The sequence below is a fragment of the Suricata suricatta genome, chromosome 11, assembly GCF_006229205.1.
Source record: "Suricata suricatta isolate VVHF042 chromosome 11, meerkat_22Aug2017_6uvM2_HiC, whole genome shotgun sequence".
Lineage (NCBI taxonomy): Eukaryota > Metazoa > Chordata > Mammalia > Carnivora > Herpestidae > Suricata > Suricata suricatta.
The window spans coordinates 37693301-37716407 of NC_043710.1; the positions used below are offsets into that span (position 1 = coordinate 37693301).

The 23107-nt window shown below is 41.0% G+C and overlaps 1 protein-coding gene across 3 annotated transcripts in view; it reads right to left on the reverse strand.

The window, feature by feature from the left end:
- NELL1 (neural EGFL like 1) overlaps nt 1–23107 on the reverse strand; it is an 890650-nt gene that overhangs the window by 743018 nt on the left and 124525 nt on the right. For all 3 annotated transcript variants that reach the window (XM_029914487.1, XM_029914488.1, XM_029914486.1), the window contains exon 4: nt 19950–20120. In XM_029914487.1, the coding sequence (XP_029770347.1) occupies nt 19950–20120 (171 nt within the window). The remainder of the gene's footprint in view (nt 1–19949; nt 20121–23107) is intronic.

Genomic DNA, 23107 nt, shown 5'->3' on the forward strand with positions numbered 1-23107 from the left:
CAGGTTAGGAATATTCTATTACAATTTTTTCTACTTTGGTTTTTCTTTTTCTTTTTTAAAGAATTTTCATCAGCTGAAATATTTTGTCTTTTTTGGTAGTTTTACATACATGTTTCTGCTGTTTTGTGTCCATTTTATAAAATTATTTTCAGACACATTAAAGTTTATGTTATTCTCTGTCTCCAGTTATTCTGATAATGTATGTATACTTTTATTTGTTCTCCTTAACCTGTTAGGGTTTTACGGAAAGAAGGTGGAGAAATTCAAAGGCAAGCAATCATTTTCCTGTATCAAGAATCTTTTCTTTATCCTTCCTCTTAGGCCCTTCCCTATGCAAAATAGCACCACCTCTATTCTCATGATATCCTTTACCACACAATAGTAACATCTACCACCCTGGTACCACAGACCTGCCGGTCTCCCAACTATGCCCTGGCATCCCTCAGAACTTGGACCTTCTCTTCAGCATAGGTGATTCAAACTTAACTCTTAAGTAACTAGATTTAGAACATGACTAGTAATAGAAACTTCAGCATGTAGGTTACTTCACCACTGTTTTCCATTTCTCATATGAAAACTGTGGATACTAACAGTACCTACTTGATATAGTTCGTGTGAGAATTAAGCAAATACATGTAAAGCACTTAGTGCTCAGCATATAGCAAGAATTTATTGTTATAATCATTATCACCATCGCCATTTCTTTATCTCCAGAAAGTAGGATGGGACCTAACACAACAGACAAATGCACTAGTGAATACCACAGATTTCTGTCTTCTGAACTGTAGTAGCAGCTAAAATAGAGTTGATCTGTAGTTCAGCATTGCATCAGATACTATTGTGTATTACAATCTAGGGGTCCATGTGTTGTTTTATATTCCAAATAAAACAAATATATATTTTATCCTCTAAGAGGTGTATTATATTTAATCCTATATCTTTCATAGTATCAGACAGGCTCAAAGGGCAGGGGAGAGTTTGACAAATACATTTTGAAAAACTTAATACTTGATTCTAAATATTCTGAACAGATAGCTTTATATTAGAACATAAGATCTGAAGAGAACCCTGGAGCTACCTTCTTATGATTCACCTTTCCCTCCTCACCAATGAGCTTTTAGTGCCATATTGTCCTGTTCTAACTCTTCTAACAGCTTGACATAATCGTTTAATCTCTTGTAAAATTAAGAGGTGATAGATGTCTCCTAGGTTTTACATAATGCTGAAATAAAATATTTGTATATCACGGGCCTGGCTGTTTCAAAAGATGGTAGCTCTTGGTACTTTTTCTCAACTCTGCCCTCTCCTCCACCCCATCTCTTCACCTGACTCCACATCATGGTCAGTTCCCAAATAAGGAGGAGACCAAGCAGTACTTCTGACCAGGCCAGCAGTTATATGTTAGGCACCTATTGCAAAACATCCTCACACCTACCTTTTGGCCCTGAAGACCTCTCAGCCCAAGCAACTCCACTGCTTAGTCACTTGGTGGTTCAGAAACTCAAACTCTTGCTTTAATTTTGTTGTCGTTGTTACCAAATGTGCATTTCATTCCAAGGGCTCAACAGTGAGTGACATTATAAGAAAGCAGCAATATATTGTAGTCATTCATTCTCGCCTTCAACAGGTAGTTACTAATATGGGCTAGGCACTGTGCTAAGTACTAAAGATACAGGTATGGGGGGAAACCCTGCCATCTGGAAGAAGTTACAATTAACTGAATTACACTTCAGCTAATAAATACATGAAGTGGTACATGTGAAGAAAATAAGACAAAGGGAATAGTGAACAATGTAGTAGGAGTTTCTACTTGAGACAGTTTCATTGATGAGGCAGCATTTGGACAAGTAAGTGAGGAAGCAAATTAAAAGAATATACAAACACAAAGTGTGCTGGGAGGCACAACAAATACAAAGGCATGTTAAAGCAACATCAAGGATGCAGCTGTGACTGGAGCACAGAAAGCTGGGAAGAGCTGTAAGGGATGTGAATGGAGAAGCAGCAAGAAAGGAGCTAGAGCACCTTGGACTTGTAGGGCCATGCTATGGACTCCATCTTTCATTGTAAGTGACATGGTGAGAGCTTCGCAGAGTTCTGAGTAAAGGATTTCATGATCTAATTTAAATGATTACTTGGGCTGAGGAGTTGAGAAAAGACACAAATCAGGACATAGTAAAAATAGCATCAGGGACACCTGTTGCAGACTATTTTAATGATACAGATGAGAAAGGACAGTGGCTCGGAGCAGGCTGGTGATTGTGTAAGTGGTCAGGTCTAGATGTACTGTGAAGATTAACAGAATTTGCTAATAGATTATGAATAAAGTGTGACACAAAGTAAGCAAAAATTATTCTGTCTATGCCCAATAAGCCAGTGAAGAATTTTCAAGGAGAGGGTAACAAATTATGTCAAAGGCAGCTGACAGGCCAAATAAGATGAAGACAAAGAACCCTTGGAATTGGCAACATGCAAATTTGTTCACCTTAATGAAAATGGGAGAGGAGGAAGTGAAGACTGAGCATGTACAAGTTTTTTTGGAGACTTTACTGTCAAGATAAGTAGAGAATTGGGGGCATCAGCTGGAAAGGGGTATAGGATTGAGGAAAGGTTTTTATTCATGTAGGATGGTCTTATAGAATGTATTTATGCTGCTTGGGAGTCATATTAAGGGGAAAAACTGGCACTGTAGGAGAAAATAGTTCAAGTGACATCCTGAACAAGGGATTCTCTACAAAGCAGGGGTGGGGAATGGCCCTAAATAGGAGCATGAAGAGCATGCACAGTAATAGGGAATGCAGAGTCCACTGGTACAGAAGCAGGTAGACTAGTAGAGGTGGTGAGGGAGGCCAGTAAGGTTCTCTTTTGTTTCTATTTTTGGGTCAGACAGCAAGGTCACCAGGATCGTGTGAAGGACAGGATTCAGTGTCGTGGGTATGAGGAGAGAGGATGAAACGTGAAGTAATCACCTCACAAAGGAGGAGCACATGATGACTTTGGAGCCTTAGAAGTCTGGATTTCAACTTTACCTTGAACATGCTTCCTACTTCTCAGACCTAGAAGTCAGCTGTTCCTGAGCCTACCTCTTCATCATGGTCAAAACGGAAAGAAAGAGTCCTTAAAAACATCCAGGGCGCATCTCAAAGGGCTGTTCTTATCATTCGATGAGATGCTATATGTAAGCTCCCAATACATAGTAAACTTCTGATAAGTATTTGTTCCTTTTTGTAGTTTTTCTTTCTTACTTTCCACCCACCATTTCCCTTTTTTTTACCTAAAGTATGCACGGAAGAGGATGACCTAGATGTATATGGACAACCTAAACATTAAGGGATGAAATTCTCCTTCACCTTTTTTATTTCTCTTCTGGATTCCTTGGGACTCGTTCTAACCCCTAATACCCAACCTGATCAGTCAGCCAAGCGAACAATGACTATTTGAGAACCTGCCCTATACACCAAAAGCAGTGTGTGTGCTGAGGCAAAATGGGGCACAAGAGGCATGAGTCTATTTCCTATTAAATAACCTTATGGTATTAGAAAAAAACATAACAATACCCCCCCCACACACACACACATACTGTGACAACACACAAATACTGCCTATCCTTCTAGCTGCATATTCATAGTGTGAAGCACACAAAGACCATCAATTGAAAGGCTTCATTTTCTATGATGCCAAGAGAAGGGAAGTGTTTGAAAGTTACCAAGTTGAGTCATGGAGCAAGAGCTGGGACCCAAGTGTTCTCATCTACTGATGAGGATTCAATGTATTTTCCTTTGTAACATTCTCTACTCCTTTTACTACGAATACTGTTACTACTGTTAATAAAAATTAACATTGACTAAGTGCTTACTATGTGCCAAACACAGATCTATACACTTACCACGTATTACTTCAATTAAACCCACGATGTGGGATTTGTTTTTAATAATAAAACTGTGGCCCAATTAAAATAGGCAAAGGGGGAAAACTAGAAACAGAGGCTCTAGATATGAACACAGCAGTGAGGCTCTAAATCTGAAGCCTCAAACCACTATTCATTCTACCTTCCTCATTTCCCTATAAGTCAATTTTGCCATATTCAGATCATCTAACAGTTGACCTGTGTCTTTGCTTCTGTTAGGGCTCTGAGCATGTGAGGTCTTTGAACTGTAGGTTCATGCCAATCTCTTCAGTGCTATCAAAATAATACTAGTCATTAGCTCCTTGAAGGCTTGGAATTCTCCCGCCTGTCCAACACAGCCGTCTATGCAAAGGATTCCTTCCCACATTTGTTCACTCACTTGTTAATTCCACAAATGCACAAATAAGCATCTGGCCAGGTGTTGGGGACACAGTATGATAAGAAGACAAGTGGAAGTTGTGAATACTATTCACTGGAGAGGAGAGGTATGAGTCAAGAAGAATGAGACATCATAAAACTGTAAATAGGTAAATGATGGTGATTTCACACAGTGGCAGTCATTCAGAGACAATAAAAGGAGAAGAAGATTGTCCTGGTAAAGACTGATTGTGATCAGCTAGAGTCAGAGCTACATCCCTCTCCAAGTTCAGGCACAAGACTTTCCAAAGCAATTTCCAATATAAATGCCCCTGCCATTTCTTTTTAACAACTAGTGTCAGATTATCACAGACACAGTAGCAGGATTTACTCTTGCCAATGCTGCACTCTGAATAGCAAAAAACAAAAAAAGCCAAAGGATCGGCTTTTTCATCTATGTCTCTTAGCACCATTTTGACAATTTTCTCTTTTCTGACCACATAATTATATTTACCAAAGGACTTACCCGAAAGTGCATCTTACAGAGACTAATGTCATCACAAAATAATTTGTGATTGGAAGGGATCTCATCTGTATTCTGGAAGAGTTGGACCTGCAGGCTGAGATGAATGGAAGAGGAGGTCCTACAGGCTGGGCTTTGTAGGATAATCTGTCGGGTCCAGTCCCTCTGTCAAATATGCCTCTCACTAACTGGGCTGGAGAATCACGTAAGAATGCAGAGCCCTCTTTGGAGACCTATGTGCTCCATCCTCAAAGCTTTCTGCTTTTCCCAAGCTCCTGGCCAATCACAGTGAAAACACCTCACTGTGCATGGTTTACACTGTTTCTTCCTGATAGGTTAGAAGACTAATTGCCACCTCACTTTGACTGATGAGCAACCCGGGACTCAAAGAGGTTAAGAAACTTTTCCAAGAACACAAAGCTACGAAATGGTAAAGCCAGATAGTGATCTGGGGTCTCTAATCTTGAACCTGTAACCATCAGGGTCTTGGTGGAAAATATAGATGTAATTTGAAGTATAATAAATTGACTACTTACATAACTACTTATAGAAATACAAGGGATGGCATACAACCACAGAATTTACAAAAGGGGCCTAGGGAATCTCTCTCCTGTGCATAAAAAGGCAGGGATCCCACAAGGGCCATCTGATACGGCCTATGGCTTTCAGTCAAGAGTCTCAGTCAGCCTAAGGTCACCCCACAGAGAAAGAGGTAGGGAAACTGGTGTCTTATCCTCCTTTCACTCTCTCTCTCTCTCTCTCACCTCCTTCCTGTTTTTTCCTGCTGATGAAACTCAAAGAATCTAAATGAAGAAGAAACCTGCTGATGTAGCCACAGGTCAGCCTGCCAGGATATAAAAGAGTGGAAAAGAGAGGGGATACAAAGTTTCTGGAGAAGCAGACTATACTCAGCCCAGACTCCAAGGCTTTTCCACCACCCCACGGTCTCCCTCTTGAGGAAAGACTGGAGCCAATACCTAAACACACTCCCTTCTCTCTAAAGGTGACATTTTAGTTAATCCTCATGACTTCTCACCTTCCAAATATCACATCACCTTTTTCATGTGCCACTTAGCAAAAAGGAGCTTTAGGGCAAAGCTCAGTCACATAATTTCTATGTTGAACAGCTTCACGATTTCTATAAAGGTTGTATTTTATTCTCCACTGAAATTCGGACTCCAGATTGCAGAGTTACTCAAAGTGAAGCCCTAGACCCATCTGCAAATGTCGATTCCGTTGCAGCCTGGCTCAAATTCCAGCATGGTAAGCAGAACCCCCACCAAGCTGGGGATCCCATCTACAGCTTAAGTATAGTAAGGAAACAAGATCCAAGTACAGCAAGGAGTCAGCACCAGGGAATCTGTGAAAACCAAGGTCTGGATCTTCCCTGAGGACAGCTGTCCTTCCAGGGGGGATGCCAGGGGTTGTGGCTGGCAGGGGTGTCCTGAAGCTCTGAGGTCAGTAAACAGAAGGAAACCCTACTATTTGCAAAACTGATTGTATAAAGTGGCAGGCATCAAAAGCCAGAGATCAGTGGGCTAAGAAGGCAAGAGCTAGGAGCATGAGCCAGTGAGGAAGGGAAGGCAGGCCTGGGGAGAACCTGCAACCGGGCACTGGCTGCCATGGGTCTGCCATGGCACCTCATGAGGGAAGGGCAGCAGACATAGGCAGAAACCACGTTTCCCAGAGCAAAAGCCTAACAGGAGTTTCTCTGGCCACCAGCGTTGATGGACTCAAGCAGGAGCCACGCTAGCCACTCAGACCCACTCATATTCTTTCCTCTGTTTGATCACAACCTAAAGATGTCCTGATGGAAGGAACAGCCATGTACAGAAATGACTCCTGATTCACCAGATACCGGTACCACCTCCTTGGATTTGTCCTCCTCTTCACTTTCCCTCAGATGTGTAAAAACCACCATTATCAAAATCAGCATCAGCAAGTATCATGGAGGTGTGTATCTAACTCTTACCAGAAATAGCACTAAACCATTAATATGCTCTGGCCACACTGTGGACAGCCAACCCAAGCGCCATTTCACCCTTTTGCTCACAGTACCTCAGTTTTGTTGGAGCAATGTGCCAGCACCATGGAAAAATGGTTAGTCTAGGACCATCATAGAGACCCTTTTCCCCTTTGCCAGTGGAAAGCATCCAGAGATAATGTGGAGGATGACACAGTAGAAGGATATAAAGGATCTGTCAGTCCAAGACAACCTCTCAAACTCGTCTCAGGCACTGCCTCATCTCAAATTCAAGTGATCATTATCCTTACAGTTTAAGCCACAGTTACTGGCAGCTTACAGTGTCCTACTCCATGCACATGGTCGTATTTAATTCTAGCTATCCAGTAAGGAAGGCGTCATCTTTATCTAAGGATTGAGGTTTAGGAAACTTAAGTAAGTTTGCCAAGAATCCCAGAGCTAGTATCAGAGCCAAGGTTGAAATCCGAGGTTGTCTAACTCCAAAAGCTTGTGCTCTTAACCACTAAACTGTACTTTCTCTCATTGGGTTCCCCCAATGCCTGACCCAGGACAGCACCAGTTCTGCATCAGCCACTCAAGATTTAGTACTCTGCCCATGCTCAGGACATCTGACCCTCATTACACACCCATCGCAACCTTGCGATCCCCATCTCAGCATAAGCTAATTGCCAATGTCTCCCGTACCTGCACAGCTGAGACAGGACATGCTGATCAAGGTCAAGGGCTCTTGGCTCCCTGTCCTGTTTCTACAGTCACTGCGGGTAGAGCCCAAAGCAGGAGGCTATAGTCCCACAGGTGAATACTGCTATATACGCTGCCAGGGCACAAGAAACAAAGCAGCCGTAATTCCTCCTGAATACGTTCCTTCCACGCACCCATGACGTGACAAGGCTTTACTCTATTAAATGATAATGCAACAGAAAGAACGATACGTATCGTGTTATCTCATGGAGGAAAAAAACTGCTTGTATATGCAAAGAAAAAAATCTAGAGAAGGCAAATAAAACCGTTAATGATCACCTCTGTGCAAGAGAATTAAGGGCAGGGTAGGGTGATAAGTATTGTACAGTTTTAAATAGCTTGCACCTTTCTGTTTTTATTATTTAGTACTATAACAGATCATGTACTTTACTTAGGAAATGCATTGACTAATTTATTAGATATTCCATCGTAATAAAGCTAAAAATGCCTATGTTGTAGGCACTCCCAACCTTCACATGGTTCCTGAGAATTTGTCCTCATAGCTTCTTGTACCTGTTTTATTTTTTTGAATCTGGCAAGAACCTTTTATAATTTAAAAAAATTGAAGGAAAAAAAATCCACTGAGCTTCACAATAGGGCTGCACCAAAATACTCATTAAAAAGAAAAAGAGAAATACTCATGAAACCCTGCCAAAGGGCTTAATTTAATGGGCTTCATGGGAAGCCCTTATTGGAAGCTTCAAACGCAGTTTCAAGGAGACCCACAGAATTTCATTATGGTGGTACAGCCACCTTACAGGACAAACACATGTACTTGCTTGCTCTCCAGCAGAGGGGACACATCGGCCCTTAATCCTACCTGTGATGGGTTTAGGTTCATACCCTATCTGTAAATCACTCACACTCATTCGTGTCTGCCAGAGCTCCCGCAGACACAGGACACATGTAAATTCAACCTGAGAGTGAGGCATGGTTCAACCTTGTGCTGGGAATCAGACCAGGAAATCACCAAAAGCCTTTTATAAATTAACTGCCTTCCTCCAGAAAAGAGTAATCCTCCAAAGTTCAAAGCAGAAATGCTAGGATTACTTCATCTTCACCATTCCCTGTACCAAATATTTACAAAGCACATTAAAATTTACAACGCACATTCCCATGAAGGTTCTCATTGGGACCCTCCCTATAACCCTGTACACGTAGACTAGGTAGAAACGATGCCCATTTTGCACAGAGATTGAGGCAAAGAACAAAGAGACCTAACTAATAGAACCACTTAGAAGGCTAAGATCACAGGTCAGAAGCCACAAATACAGACCCCTAAACCAGAACTCGTCCATTTGTTCATTTCTCAGGTATTCACAAGTATTTGCTGACTACTTATTACATGACAGCTGTATAATACATACTGGAGATACAGTGGAGAGTTCTCAGGGTTCTTACAGCCTATGGGAAAAGCAGACATCAAATGATCAAGAACTACTCTGCAGGAAAATGAGTACTATTCTATGGCCCAAGTATAAAACACAGGAGACTAGTTTTGTCCTTAAGATTAAGTAAGGGTAAGTAGAATTTTGCTTCATATTCTAGAATTGCCATGTACAGAGATCCTGTGGCATAAATGAATATGGTTCCCTTGAGGAACTGAAAGAAATTGAGGTCTCAGAAATGGGAAAAGCAGTGCAAGAGGAAACCGAGGAGGGCAACATGGGCCAAACTAAGCAAAATTTCTGAAAGTTATGTTAAGGATTGTGACCTTTATCCTAAAACTTACAGGAGGTCATTAAATGCACTTACCCACATGTTGGGGACTATGGTAATCAGGTTTGCAAAGTGAAGTCCTTACATATCACCCTCATGTCCGGAAAAAATTGCTACCCATTAAAATTACTCTGAATTCAACGTGCTTACTACTTCCTGTGCCTTATCTTATTAGCTCCTGCAGGCTCTAGTATGTATCTAATTTGATACTAAGAGTAGCAATAATGACATAAGTCCTCTTAAATGGGGGTCCCCACCCACCTCTCTACTTCATTTTCAGTGGTTTTTAATGAGACCTTGTGATTGCAAAGTCACCTTAAAGAACACAGAGTTTATTACTTTGAAATCGTGAATTTCGGAATTTATACTGCTACAGTATAAAACCACCCATGTAACACTGGAAACCACTATAATTCATCTCTCACACATTTGAAGAAATGGCCAAATGGCTCATTTGCAATCAGTCATGATTTAAGATTAGGTCCTTGGCCATTACACATCAGCACAGAGGTCCATGCAAGTCATACAAAGCATAAGACGATGACGGGCCATTTGAAGGCCTGACCCGATATGCTCTCTGTGGACTGAAACCACAAACCTGTCTATCAACATTCAGATTCCAGGAAGGAAGGGAGTCTTTAAATCTAAAAACAATACCACAGAAGCCTTGAAGAATCTAGAGACCAAGAGTGGTTGAAAGGTACAACCAGACAGATTTTGGTCCAAGAGAGAAGTGGCCCTGGGAGGGGACTAGTGCCCCAGTCTTAGAAAGTGGCACCGAAAACTTGGCCTTTGTTTTCTTCAGTTTATAAGTGGGATACATTGTACTTTTTCTGTGAGAAGTGAAAAGTTTTCTCTTCTCACATGTAGGTGTTTAAAAAAAAAAAAGGAGGGGGGAAAATGGAATGATTTGGTTTGGAATAAGCTCCCTGAAGAAGAAAGAAAGGACCTCTTCACCCTGGCTCCAGTCTGCACAGGCTTCCTGTATACTCCTGGATGAGTCACTTATATTCTCAGCACCTCAAAAGTCCCCATCTATAAGACATAATAATGTCTACTTCAGAGAGTTAACAGTGAAGAACGAGTGAATACAGGAATCAGCTCTAAAGAAATATGAAACACTAACCTCAACTCGCTAATGATGAAGAAGTCTGAGCTTCCCCCAGCATGGCGCTGAGCCTCTGAGGCTAAAATGTCAAAGAATTCAGGCAACATGAATTGTACATTGCCCACCTCCTTCCTTTGCCTGTCCCTCAAAGATGGCATCAGACCTGGAGAGCAGGTAATAGCAAAAGTGCACTGAGTGAATGAGTGAGTCAGGGGTTATGCTGAGAATGTACCAAGATGTCACAGCCTGGAGCTATTTACCTCTGGTGGAAATAAAATTCCATTCTGGCTAATATGGGCATTCTGAGTGTCCCAACGAAGCCAGTAAGCCTGTAAGTTTGGGTGTGTAAAGTTTTCTGTCAGGAAAGTTATACCCTCAGACTAATAGACTCTAATGAGTAGGGATGCAGCATGACATTCCTGAGGAAGAGTTACAGGAAGCATCACAGGCTCTCTAAAGAGAAAGGAATTATTCCCACTCTAATTGCCCAGCAAAACCTTCAGGTGAGGGCCCAGGCACATTAAGCAGCTGGCTTAGTGGCTCTAAACTCCTACTGGTGAAAACAAGAAATTAAGAAGGATGAGCTGAGGGACAAGAGTCAACTTAATTTGGGGGTAGAACAGGAAAACAATGTGTAGAAACATTTTCCTTGCAAGCCTCTTCATCCTCATACCACACTCCCATCCCTGCCATACTCCCTATAAAAAAGCAACCAAAGACACCTGGATAGCTCAGTGGGTTAAGCATCTGATTTCGGCTCAGGTCATGATCTCACAGTTTGTGAGTTCAAGCTCCATATCAGGCTCTGTTTTGACAGTGCAGAGCCTGGAGCCCACTTCAAGTTCTGTGTCTCCCCCTCTCTCTGCCCTCTTCTGCTCATGCTCTGTCTCTCTCTTCCTGCCTTTCTCTCTCTCTCTGACAAAAACAAACATTAAAAATGTTTTTAAAGCAACCAAACACGTACAACTATACATCTGTTTACATGTATCCAACCCCTCTGGCTGCTGTTTAGCATTGACTTTCCCAAAAGATAAAAGACTTTCTTTACAGCAGTGCAAAAAAGCCATTATTCTCAATGGCCACATTAGTACCCCTGGTCTAACTGAAAAACTAAGGCAGTATTTGGATTTTTTTTCAAATTAAAAAGTCTTCATGGCTCATGCATTTTTTATTCCCTAATGCTCTATTCCAGTGAGTGAATAATAAAAGGAACAGAGACAATATGTAAAGGTATTCTTTAAAGAAGACAAGGTTCCTTCCATTCCTTCCATCACATGTAGTGTTCTAGCTTGACTTTTCTCTCCTTGCTTTCCTTTTTAAAACATAACTATGCATGGCCATCAAAAAGACAATAAAATTGTAACAAAGATGCAAGCATCAAAATTTTTCCTACAAAACAACATGTTTTTCTCTTGCAGCCCATTTCCCCTTCCATTGACCTGGTGTAGACCCCTGTCCATGTAATACAATGACAATTCAGGATATGTCTGAGGGCATGTAGATGAAATCGCTGAAGTTGGAAAATAAGTCCTATTTTCCTATTCTAATACATCTTGGGTCCCATATATACAATAAAGTACCTTCTTGTCAATCTACTTTTGGCCTCAGGTAACCAACAAACCACCCAATAAAGGATAGGTTCTACTGTATTTCTTTTCAGTCTTTATATTTACAAATCTAAAAACACCAGAGCACAAGTTCATTAGGCCCACCAGGGAATGAGAGCATAAGATGAAGATGCTTGAGAAGACAAAATTAGAAATAGGTCTGCTACTGATGTCATTAGAAGACAAGGCAAAATTAAACTTGGAACCTACATAACTAGGTTGGAATGAGTAGGCCACAGGGTAACCAGCATGGGTAGAAGTGTGAGGGGCTCAGTCAGAATGAATCAGAATGAGGCATCAATACTCTAATGTCTCAGCTGCCTAACAATTAGGCAGCTATTCTCCCCTTTGCCAAAAAATCTACAACATTGCTCACCTGGATCATTAGATCTAGCTTCCTCCATTATTTCTATACAACTTAGCAGTAAAGACTTATTTTCCCCTTCAGTGTTCAGAAAACTGTTTTTCAACAGCACAACTGTATATCATCCGCTGGATACAATGCACTGCTCTATCTTGTAGATCATTGATCTACAGCGTCTTCACTGCCAGGTCACCCAGCAACCTCCCGCCCCCCAAAGGCTGTTGACTGTCACATGTCTGAGGTAGAACACTCAGAAAAATGAACACAAGATGGAGAGAACAAGACAGCAACATCCCTAGCATCCAAAAATGCATATGCAGCATCTACTCCAGCAAGAAGAGAGACAAATGAGAAAAAAAGACTGGGCACCTAGGGTAAGTAGTCTTTGTTTACCAGCTGCATGCTGCAACGTCAACCCACTTACCAATCCAGATCATTGCAAACCCCTGTTTATACTACAGCAAGGGCCTCTGAAGATGGAAATGCTAGGTTGCTCTCCAGGGTCCTGAAGATTGAAAAAAAGAAACACATGACCTCAATACTGTGATGAGGTAAGATCAGAGAGATACCAGGAAGGTCAGAGTTAGAAGGAAACCTAAAATCCATCTGTTCCTAAGCCCCTCACTGTACACCTAAAAGGATAAGGTCCAGAGACTCTATATTAGTTTCCCAAGGTCATACCAATTTAACAATCTCTTTCAGCTCAGGCTGGCAGTCCAGACACTTTTGTACTTAAAAAGGCAGATTTTCCAAGTAGAAAAACTAATACTATTTATTTTATTTAGGAAATTATAACAAGTGAGTTTCCTCAGAAAGACTTCACCTTGCCTTTACATCCCCTCATTAAAGCCATGATAATTCTGGCTCCTGAGATGGGGAGAAAGAAGTAAGTTTCTGTACTTCCTCTTTCTCACAAATAAAAATGTCATGCCACATTCTCAAGGATCAACATAAGACTTTATCACAATGAAATGTTTTCTTTCCTCTTCACCATAGTTATCTTTTTAATATTTGATTTTGAGGGTTAGAGTGGAAAGTGGGGAGGGGCAGATAGAGAGGGGGACAGAGAATCCAAAGCAGGCTCTGCACTGACAGCAGAGAGCCTGATGTGGGATTCAAACTCATGAACCATGACATCACGACCTGAGCCAAAATCAAATGTTTAACCAACTGAGCCATCCAGTTGCCCCATAGTTATCTATTTTTAAAGAGATTCTGCAATTACATACTTGTTGAAGGGACTCTGTTGGCATAAAAACCATTTTTGTGTTCACTGGCAACCATGAAACGAAACTGTTGGAGAATGTTGCCTAAGATTTGGCCATCTGATAACTTCAAGGACTTAATTGACCTCAAATCCTACATTGCACCCCAGATCCACATTACACACTAGGTCCTAGCTCATGCAACATGAGCTACTACTGTTTTTATACAGGTAAAAATCTGACTTTATTGAACTCTTTTCCAATATATTTTAACATCTTTTCTATATGATGGCATACATTCATAGTGCTTCATGATGCTGTATGTTCAAAGTAGGTTGAAATTATCAAGCTTTGCATATACTCTCTTGCTACATTCCTACAACAATCTTATGTTAGAAGAGACACTATTTCCATTTTACAGATGCAAGTGTGCAATTCCTGGCAAATGAGTGAATGAACAAACTCAGAGTCTTCAAGGAATGTAAAGCACACATGGCCTGATTTCACACTCCTGCATGATGCATGAAAATCCTATTTTATAAATGGCAAAACCAAGACAAAGATTCAGCATTCCTTTTCGTCCAGATTAAGCCACAGATCTCATATGCCTCATCACACAGAGAGGAGCTCTCCCTTTCCTTTCTTTCCCTCCCCTCTCCTATTTCCCTCTCTGGCCCTCTCTGCAAGCTTTCCCTCAACTTGTCACACTCAGGCATATACACTCCTCTCTCACCAGCACTATGACTAGCTTTGTAATGCTTACAAGATGAGCCTCATTCCAAGCCAAATTCTTATGTGACTAATAGAGAATCGGATCACACAGTGGCAAAACTGTAAAGCTGCAGAAAGTGTAATTCGTTTTCACCTAGGATGGTAAGAGACAGAGAGGCTAGTCCACATCCCCAGCTCTCCCTCCTGTGATCTACCAGACCTGAGTGTCTGCACCAGGAATCCAGCAATCTATCACACCCTGCCTTACAACATCTCTTGTACTGGTGCCTGATACTGTTAAAATCAATACACAGGAATATCCTCTCTCTCTAGCTCATTTGCCAACTCTTCCTGGACACAAGGTCTGGAGCTGCTGAGTTAACTTTACTTGAGGCATATGCTGGTTTCTCAATTTTATTTTCATTTTGGTAAATTGTGAGCATGTGTTCCAGTTTGTGAAGTGAATAATATATTGGCTGAGATGCCAGGAGATTGAGTCTTGGCCAGGATCTCTTGGAAGCAATAGCCTTTGATGGTCATCTCTTAATTTCCCCCTCCTTACTATAGTGAAAATGTTTGTAAAATCAATGTAGTACATTATACACGTGGCTTAACTACCTTAAGGAATTTAGGTTTAATAAGATGTTTGTAAATTCTTTGGGAGTTCCCTGAAAAAACGATGCCATATAAACATACTTCATTATGAAAAACCCAGAGAAACAGATGGTCATATCCTGAAGTTATTCTGAAATATTAGACACAAATGTTGAATTACTGGCTTCTTCTGTGATTTATAGTAAGTTTTCAAATTCTGCAAATTCAAGATCAGTTGCATGCAAAACTTCAGTGTGATCTGCAATAAATAGCAGGTGTTAAAAAATTTAAGTGTGTTTGTTGTCTAGATTGTAACCATGATATTAACTGTCAGAGTGACAACTCTGCTGCACATGTGTGTGCATACTTGTACATGTCTGAACCAATGAGGGGAGCTTTCAGAGCTCTGTTGCAATGCATTTGTGTAAGAGAAATTTTTCCAGCAGTGAGGCAACAGGAGATTGGCTTAGAGTAGGGACACCTGCATATTGCACAAAGTGTTGGCCAAAGGCTGGATAAATATACCATTGGAATAATAAACACATTTGAGTCTATCCCTTAGCTGTTGAGAAGCTCAGTTCCAGTCACTTCATGACCAAGATGCTGGGACTGACTATTTTCAGTTCTCTCCACTGCTCAGCTGCTATTAGGAGTTGTCAAATCAGCCTGCTAATAAGGCTTCAGTCCAAGTCTATACTTTCTCTGATATTTGGGGCCCAGGCCCAATCACTGTGGGGGCCCTTGGTTGTTTCAGAATTAAAGGTAAGTGAATAAGCCTTGAACTTTCAATGGCAAGGACTCTTATTTCTTAGTATCCTCCACAGCCTGGCAGAGAGAGTGTCCAGTACATTAATTTGCTAGGTTGATTGAAAGTTAAAAGTTACCAAACAAAGGGGAGTAAAGTCTTTTGTGGTGAACAGAATGCTTATGCACTGAATCCCAGATGTCAGTGAATTCGGGGCTCTGAGTAATGGGAACAGGCCACAGGGGGAATGGAGAACAGAATAAGAGAATCTGAGGAAGGTTAGCACAGGTCTCATTCTTGTCTCTGTTGGCAGCTATTAATATAAAGGCAGCTGGAGAAAAACCCAAGGCAATGGAGATAATCAGGCTAGCCGCCCAACTGAATGGTTCCTTTTCTGTTTCTAGCTCGAGGTAACCTGCTACCATACTTTGGGAGTTTCTAAAAGTAGGCCCAGCTAAGCAGCTAAAGCAGGAAGAAAACTGTAACTCCCCATAGCAAGCAGGAAGTGTTAAACCACCAACTAAAATAGCAGTCACTTCTCTTGTGACTATTAGTGTAATTAGGTCTGAAAAGGCTGTTTCTCAATTCTAATCTAAAAAGGGTGGAAAATCTCACCACATACCAGTTCCTCAGAGCAATGAAAGTGCCAGAAATCGTCCTATTTCAAATCTCTTTATGGTTCCAGAAAATCCTGGAGGATTTCTCCCCCTTAGAAGACTTCCTAATGTGATTGTGACTCTGTCCTGGGAAGTATGGGTCATTAACACTTTACAGAAGTGGCATGGAGGGATAGAAAGACTAAGGCTTGGGAGTTAGATCTTGGTTCAAAGTTTTAAGTTATTTATCTAGGAGCCTTTCTAATTACAAATCTGTGAAACAGATCTAATAAATTGTCCCCATGTTACTATCCTAAGAAATATTATGCCCAGCATGTTACCTAGTCTGTAGTAGATACTCAATAAACTTATGTCCCCTCACCCATGCCAACGCAATAGGTTCCATTAGTAAGATTCTACATCTTACCAAACAACTCCAAAATCAATGATGTAAGAAATGTGGGAGGAAAATACCAGAAAAGAGCAAATGTTCACACTGAATCAGGCTCTGGACTTCCCTCAGCTTCCAAGGTCATTCATGTTGGGCTGAATGACCTAACATTTAGAACACTCATGAATCAAACTTGGGTCTAAATCCCATTACAACCACTTATTAGAAGCAGAACTGCAGACGTACACTGTCATCTCTGGTCTATCATTTTAAAATGAGAAACAGTAGGAGTATGGGATGAATTAATCTACATAAAAGCTTAGCATTGTGCCTGGCACAAGTCAACACTCAATAAATGTTACCACATCACTGTTTGTCACTTAAACCAACTGAACTCTACTGGGTGACAGATTGAGAAAGAAGTGTAATTCAAAGAGGGAGAACAACCCAAAAGAATCTCCATAGTATGAAATGCATAGTTTAAGGAGTAAAAATCAGCATTTGTGACCTTTACTCTCTGTGAGAGTGGCCTATAGCAGTAGTAGACCAGTATCATGGTAAATGGACCAGAGCTTTTGCCACCCTTAGAATCAGCTAGTGCTGGCTAGGAAGAATCTTGTGAAGAAGGTAAGACGTGTTATTCACTAGATGGTACCCTCTTTCCTTAATCTTTTCTTCTTCTTTCCTGAGGACTCTGCTGCAGGTACTTGGTTTTCCAGGTCTCTCATGTCTTCAATGCAGCCTAGTCTCTTCTCCAGCTTTCTCCCCTTCTACCTAAACCAGTGGTTTTGAAATAGCACTCCCCGCACCAAAGCTAGACCACCTGCATAAGAACTACATGGAAAGCTTGTTAAAAATGTAGCTGTTTAGAAATTTCCACCCTCAGGGAATCTGATCCAGCAAATCAAAGATGGGACCTAGTAACTTCCATCTTTTTTTTTTTTTTTTTTTAAGAAGTTCTCCAGTAATTCTTAGATGCCATCAGATTTGGGAACTACACCAAAATTCAATTCTTACCTCTCCTATGGCCTGATGTATCTAAAAACTTCATTTGTGCTTGGGTCCATGAATCATTAACAGGCAACAACTTTACATTCTCCTTCCAAGATCTTACATAAAGGACATGTTAGGTCATGAATCAAAGTGGGAAATTTTCAAGAGAAGTAAAGGAGTATTCAGATTCCCCCTCAATCCATTCTTTATAAATGAGACTGACCCTTTAGAGCACTGTGGGCACCAGCTCTCCCATCCCCTATCTGCTTTCCTATTAAAATGGACAAGGTAACCAAGGACATACAATGGCCAAAGGTTTGGAGACAAAAGATACCATTAACATGCAGAATCCACAACAAACATCACACTGAGCATCAAAGACAAAGCACGACTCAGAATACGTTATATGGATTATCTCATTTAGCACTCCCAACTCTGAATAGGTACTATCCTACTTTACAAATTTAAAAATGAAGAGGCAAAAAATTAACTTCCCCCAAATCAGATCAGGCAAGTGGCTAAGGATGTCAGAAAATAGTATTTCATAGGAATCAGAGTGTCTGTCAAAGTGTGAAATCTTAACTAGCAAAGACCTATCATTTCCTCTTTTCCCTTTTCCAGACAGAATACTAGAAAAAGAGATAGAACTTTTGCAAGGAAGAAGCAAAAAATTTCATAGCAAGAGACAAGCAATGTCTCCCAGCCTTCTAAACTAGAATTACTAAACTAGAGCTTTATGGCCTCTTTCTAATCTGTGGCAGATGACATGCAGAGCCCCTCTGCTCACCCATTTGGGGAGCAATACAGGTGGGGGGGGGGGACAGGGAAGGGGGAGACAACAACAAGAATGCTACCTAACTGGAGTTCTAGAAAACTGAAGTAGCCAATGAGCTCTTTTTTTTTTTTTTTAACATTTATTCATTATTGATGGACTGAGACAGGGCATGAACAGGAGAAGGAGACACAGAATCTGAAGCAGGTCCAGGCTCTGAGTTGTCAGCACAGAACCCAATGCAGGGCTTGAAGCCACAAACCAAACTGTGAGATCATGACCTGAGCTGAAGTCAGATGCTGAACACTGAATGAGCCACCCAAGCATCCCGCCAATGAGCTCTTGAAGGTAGAAATGGACATGATGATGGCTGCTTTATCCAGGCTATTCAAGTTAGGACAATAGAGTCAAAAGGAACATGTGGTTTCTATGAAAAATTTATCCAGTCACACTTATCTGGTTGAAGCCACAATTCTTCTCAAGTCCCCAAACATGTTAAATAAATCAAAATAGACCAAGGCTAATTCAAGATGGCAGAACTTCCCATAAGCCTGACATTAATTTGTTCTCTGCCCTTCCAGGTCCTCTTCCAAAACAGACTGCAGAGCTCTAATTACAAGCACATTCAAATACCTCTTCATTAGAACTGTAGTCCAGAGCTGATTAACCTTGGATTATTCTTTCTCCTATTTGGTCCCAGAGGTAGGTTGTTCCCAGCATGCCTGTTCCTTATCCTGGGCCTAATGGAACAAGCCCTGTGGCTGAGGAGTCATTTTAACTGTTTGTATCACTAACAAGGAACAACAATTCATGGGCATTGCTCACAATGCAAATGTAGTCTCTGTAAGATCACTATCCACAGGATTTTCAGTGAATTCTAGAGAGAGATCAAAACATTCCCCTTGGCCACCATTTGCCAATTGTCCAGCCACAAACGATCGGGCAGGGACCAGCAGTCTTTCTTCAGCTGGAAGTAAACCTGACTTCAGTGACATAGAGGGAAGACAAGACCTCCTTCCCACCCTGGTGTACAATGCCCATTGAAATCCCCCAAATCTCACAAAGTCTTGCCATCCTCTGGCAAACTGAAAGGCTCATTCCTCTGCAGAGGATGAATGGCATTAATTCCAAAAGATTCAAAGCACAGCCTCTTTAAGAGGCCTCCATTTGGAAAAAGATATTTAAGCAAAGCTGTGCTTGATGAAGTGAAATAGAATTAGCTGCTTCAGTGGCACAGGCTTCTCAGATTCATTCGAAGGTAGAATGGCTTATTCGCCTCCAAGTGGAACGAACTCAACAACAATATATCACAGTTAACTGTGATCACAGCTCCATGGAATTTCAGCTGGTGCCTGGAGTACACGGAGGTGCACTTAATATTCCCCAATCTGTAATCAACCTTTTGTACATTTGTTCCTAATCACAGGATACTGTTTCATCTTAATGAACTGTTTTCTTAGCATATTACAGTTGGCCATTTCAGCACATCTAATGGCCCATTTGGTAGGTTAAATTACAATTAGGGTCCCTCAGTTTTTATTTCCCAGCAAGGCCTGGAGGGAGTTGATCTTTTTTCCCCTTCCCACTGCTCCATATCAAGGACAGAATCACAAAAGAACAAAAGCACAGACATACCTGTTGCAGTCGACATGGAGCAGGAGATGAGAGGCACTAACTGACAGAGCGACCTTGTGCCACTGTCCATCTGCCATCCGGTAGGGAAGTGCCTCGCTCCTAGGCTTCCCGTTATGTATATAGTGATATCGGATCTCATCCCTCAGACCACTGCTCTCCAGTTCAAAATAGCTGTATGGAAAGTAACAAAAATGTGTTTGATTTTACTTCTCAATCCCACAGTCATCAATCTTCACTACTCACAAATTTACTACACAGTTTCTCAAAATTTAAAATAACTAAACAGGACGCAAAGATCTACTAACCAAAAATCACTTGTACTGCATGGAACCAAATTCACCCGTCATTGGAGAACCTCGCGGTGACACCCTGAGCCTCTCAGAGACTGACCCACTCTGAGCTGACAGACGAAAAGCTAATCAGCAAACTTGGTGCGAGGTCTCTCCAACACTTGTCTAAGAACAGACAATAGAATCCCATTCACGTAAAATGGGTTTAATGATGCTGCTTTTTATTCCTGGTTCTTATACTTTTTCAGGAATTAAAGAAAAATAGAGTCATGTTGGATATCAGGAACTGAAATTGAGATAAGGAAACTTTACTAAACACATTGCCCCCTGGACAAATAGCTTTAAGTGGATGATAGTTCCTATATAATGAGGAGGGGAGGGATAGTTGAAGCTACTCACATATGGACCAGTATTTCAAATTATCATGTCATGAAACACGCAATTCAGTCTTTTCTCTCCCTAGATTGTTGTCACATTTTCCAGATCCATGAAAAACACAGCATCACCACTGCAATCTGCACTTTTGTCATAAAATGCAGCAGTCAAGTTTGGGATACTCCTTCCAGACATGCTCCAGGACTGATACTGAGTCCAAACCTCTTTCTGAAATGGGTTGTCATTAAATCAAGCCTAACCTCACTGCTAGGCATTGCACTAGGCATTTACATAAACTATCTAACTCATCACCCTGACAAACCTAAAAGGCCGATGTTATCCCTAAGCAACTGAGATTCTGGAATATACCCAAGCCATGATTTAAACTCAGGTCTAAATCTGACAGCCCATGCATTTTCTACCAGCTCGCTTTCCATCTCAGAGGCACAATGACAGTTGTAAAGATGGCCTTAACTGGCGCTGTCTTTCAGCAACTCATTTAGAGACAACTCAAGAAATACTTGCCTATTTAGGTAGCCAAGTACCATCCCTATATTCAAAAGGACCTACTATTTCTCCTCTAATTAGCTGAGCTGGTCGACCCCACTAGCCAGATCATAATAATCTAAAACACAAAAAACATCTTCTATGAGCACTGAAATGAATAGAACACAAAACTCAGCCTCTAGCACGAGAAATTCCCAAATCATGTGACAATAACATATGTGTATTTCTTGCTCATCTTTCACAGGGATCCTCCCAAGAGAGCACTGCTAGGGAAGACTAGACTCTGACCTACCTAATTCACACTAGACAAAGAATCAGGTACGAGGTCATAAACTCAAGAGGTTACTTTTACTATTGCAGCCAGCTCCTGGGCCCACATATGTACTTATTAGTAATAATGTAATACATATTTTATAGGACTGCAAAAAGAGAAAATCATTAACATGGAAGACATCCATTTTAAGGGAATTCTCCAAATTGCTTCTAAGCAGCTAGAACATTGAAAGAATCAGAATCAGAGAATTTAGAAGGTCAGGAAGACCTTAAAGATCATCTGGTCATTCATTCATTTATTCAACATTTTTTAATATAGTTTATTTATTTTTGAGACAGAAAGAGACAGAGCACAAGTGAGGGAGGGGCAGAGAGAGAGGGAGACACAGAATCTGAAACAGGCTCCAGGCTCTGAGCTAGCTGTCAGCACAGAGCCTGATGTGGGGCTTGAACCCATGAACCATGAGATCATGACCTGAGTGGAAGCCAGATGCTTAACCGACTGAGCCACCCAGGCGCCCCATATTCAATATTTTCTTACTGAACACATAGTAAAGGGCTAATAAAGGATTTAAAATATAGATCCTATTCTGAAAATGCTTTCAGACTAACAAAAAAAGGAAATAAAATGTGTCCCTCATACAAAAAAGTTAACAAATGGAAGATAAAGGAAGCTGTCATATCATATACCAAGAATGGACCAACTGCTTTCATAAACATCATCTCATTTAATTTCTTCAAGGTTGGTATTTTTATCTGTTTTGCAGAGGAGTTCACATGTGCTGAGAGATACTAAGTACCTTACCCAAGATCAGTTTCTAAATAGAAAAGCAGCATGATTCTGTTTAAGAGATCTCACCAAGATCATCATGAGAAATTTCTCAATTGCTTCATTTTGACCAATAAGCTACTGCTGCAGAAAGGGACAGGACCTTAAAAAGATGTCAAAGACAATTAGAAATGCTTCTATAGATCATCTGATAGAATCAAAGAAAGACAAAGGGAGGCATATATTTGACTAGATTCGGTCATTATTCCTGGGGTTATGGCTTCATTGAGCAAGGGCTAATTATAAACCTACTTTTTAAGGATTACAAAGTACTAGAGCAAGCTGTTACCTCAGGGTAATCTCCACGTATAGATAAAAGAAGAAATCTGCCTGACTGCTAGGCAAATGGTCACATAGATCTTAGGGTAAACTTTCTGACAGCATAATGCACACATTCAGGAAGTGCTAGATTTCCAAGAACATAGATGAAGTCAAGACCATGTTTTTGGTTTTATTTTCTTTTTGTTTTTATACATCAGATAACTGCTAAAGTGGTCCTAGACATGACAAGGAGACTGGACGGCTAAGCTTTATCTGGGTAAGATGGTTTCATGGGTGCTGGGAAGGGAACAAGGCAATATTTCCAGACAGTAACCCTCTGCTAGCAGGTGTGGGACTTAGTCCTCAGAGTATGTAGGAAGTGGTCATTTGGCCTGATGACACCTGGAGGTAGCCTGAAGAAAGAGTCATGATTTGCAGTAGAGCCTTATTATTCAAAGTATGAACCATAGACCAGCATCACCACCTGTGGAAATTCAGATTGGGTGGCCCCAACCAAGACCTGTGTGAATCAATCTCCATTTTAATAATGTGATTCATGCACATTTTAAAGCTTAAGCAGCACTGCAGTCAAGTATACCAGCTGTTGCTTTACTTCCTGGCCA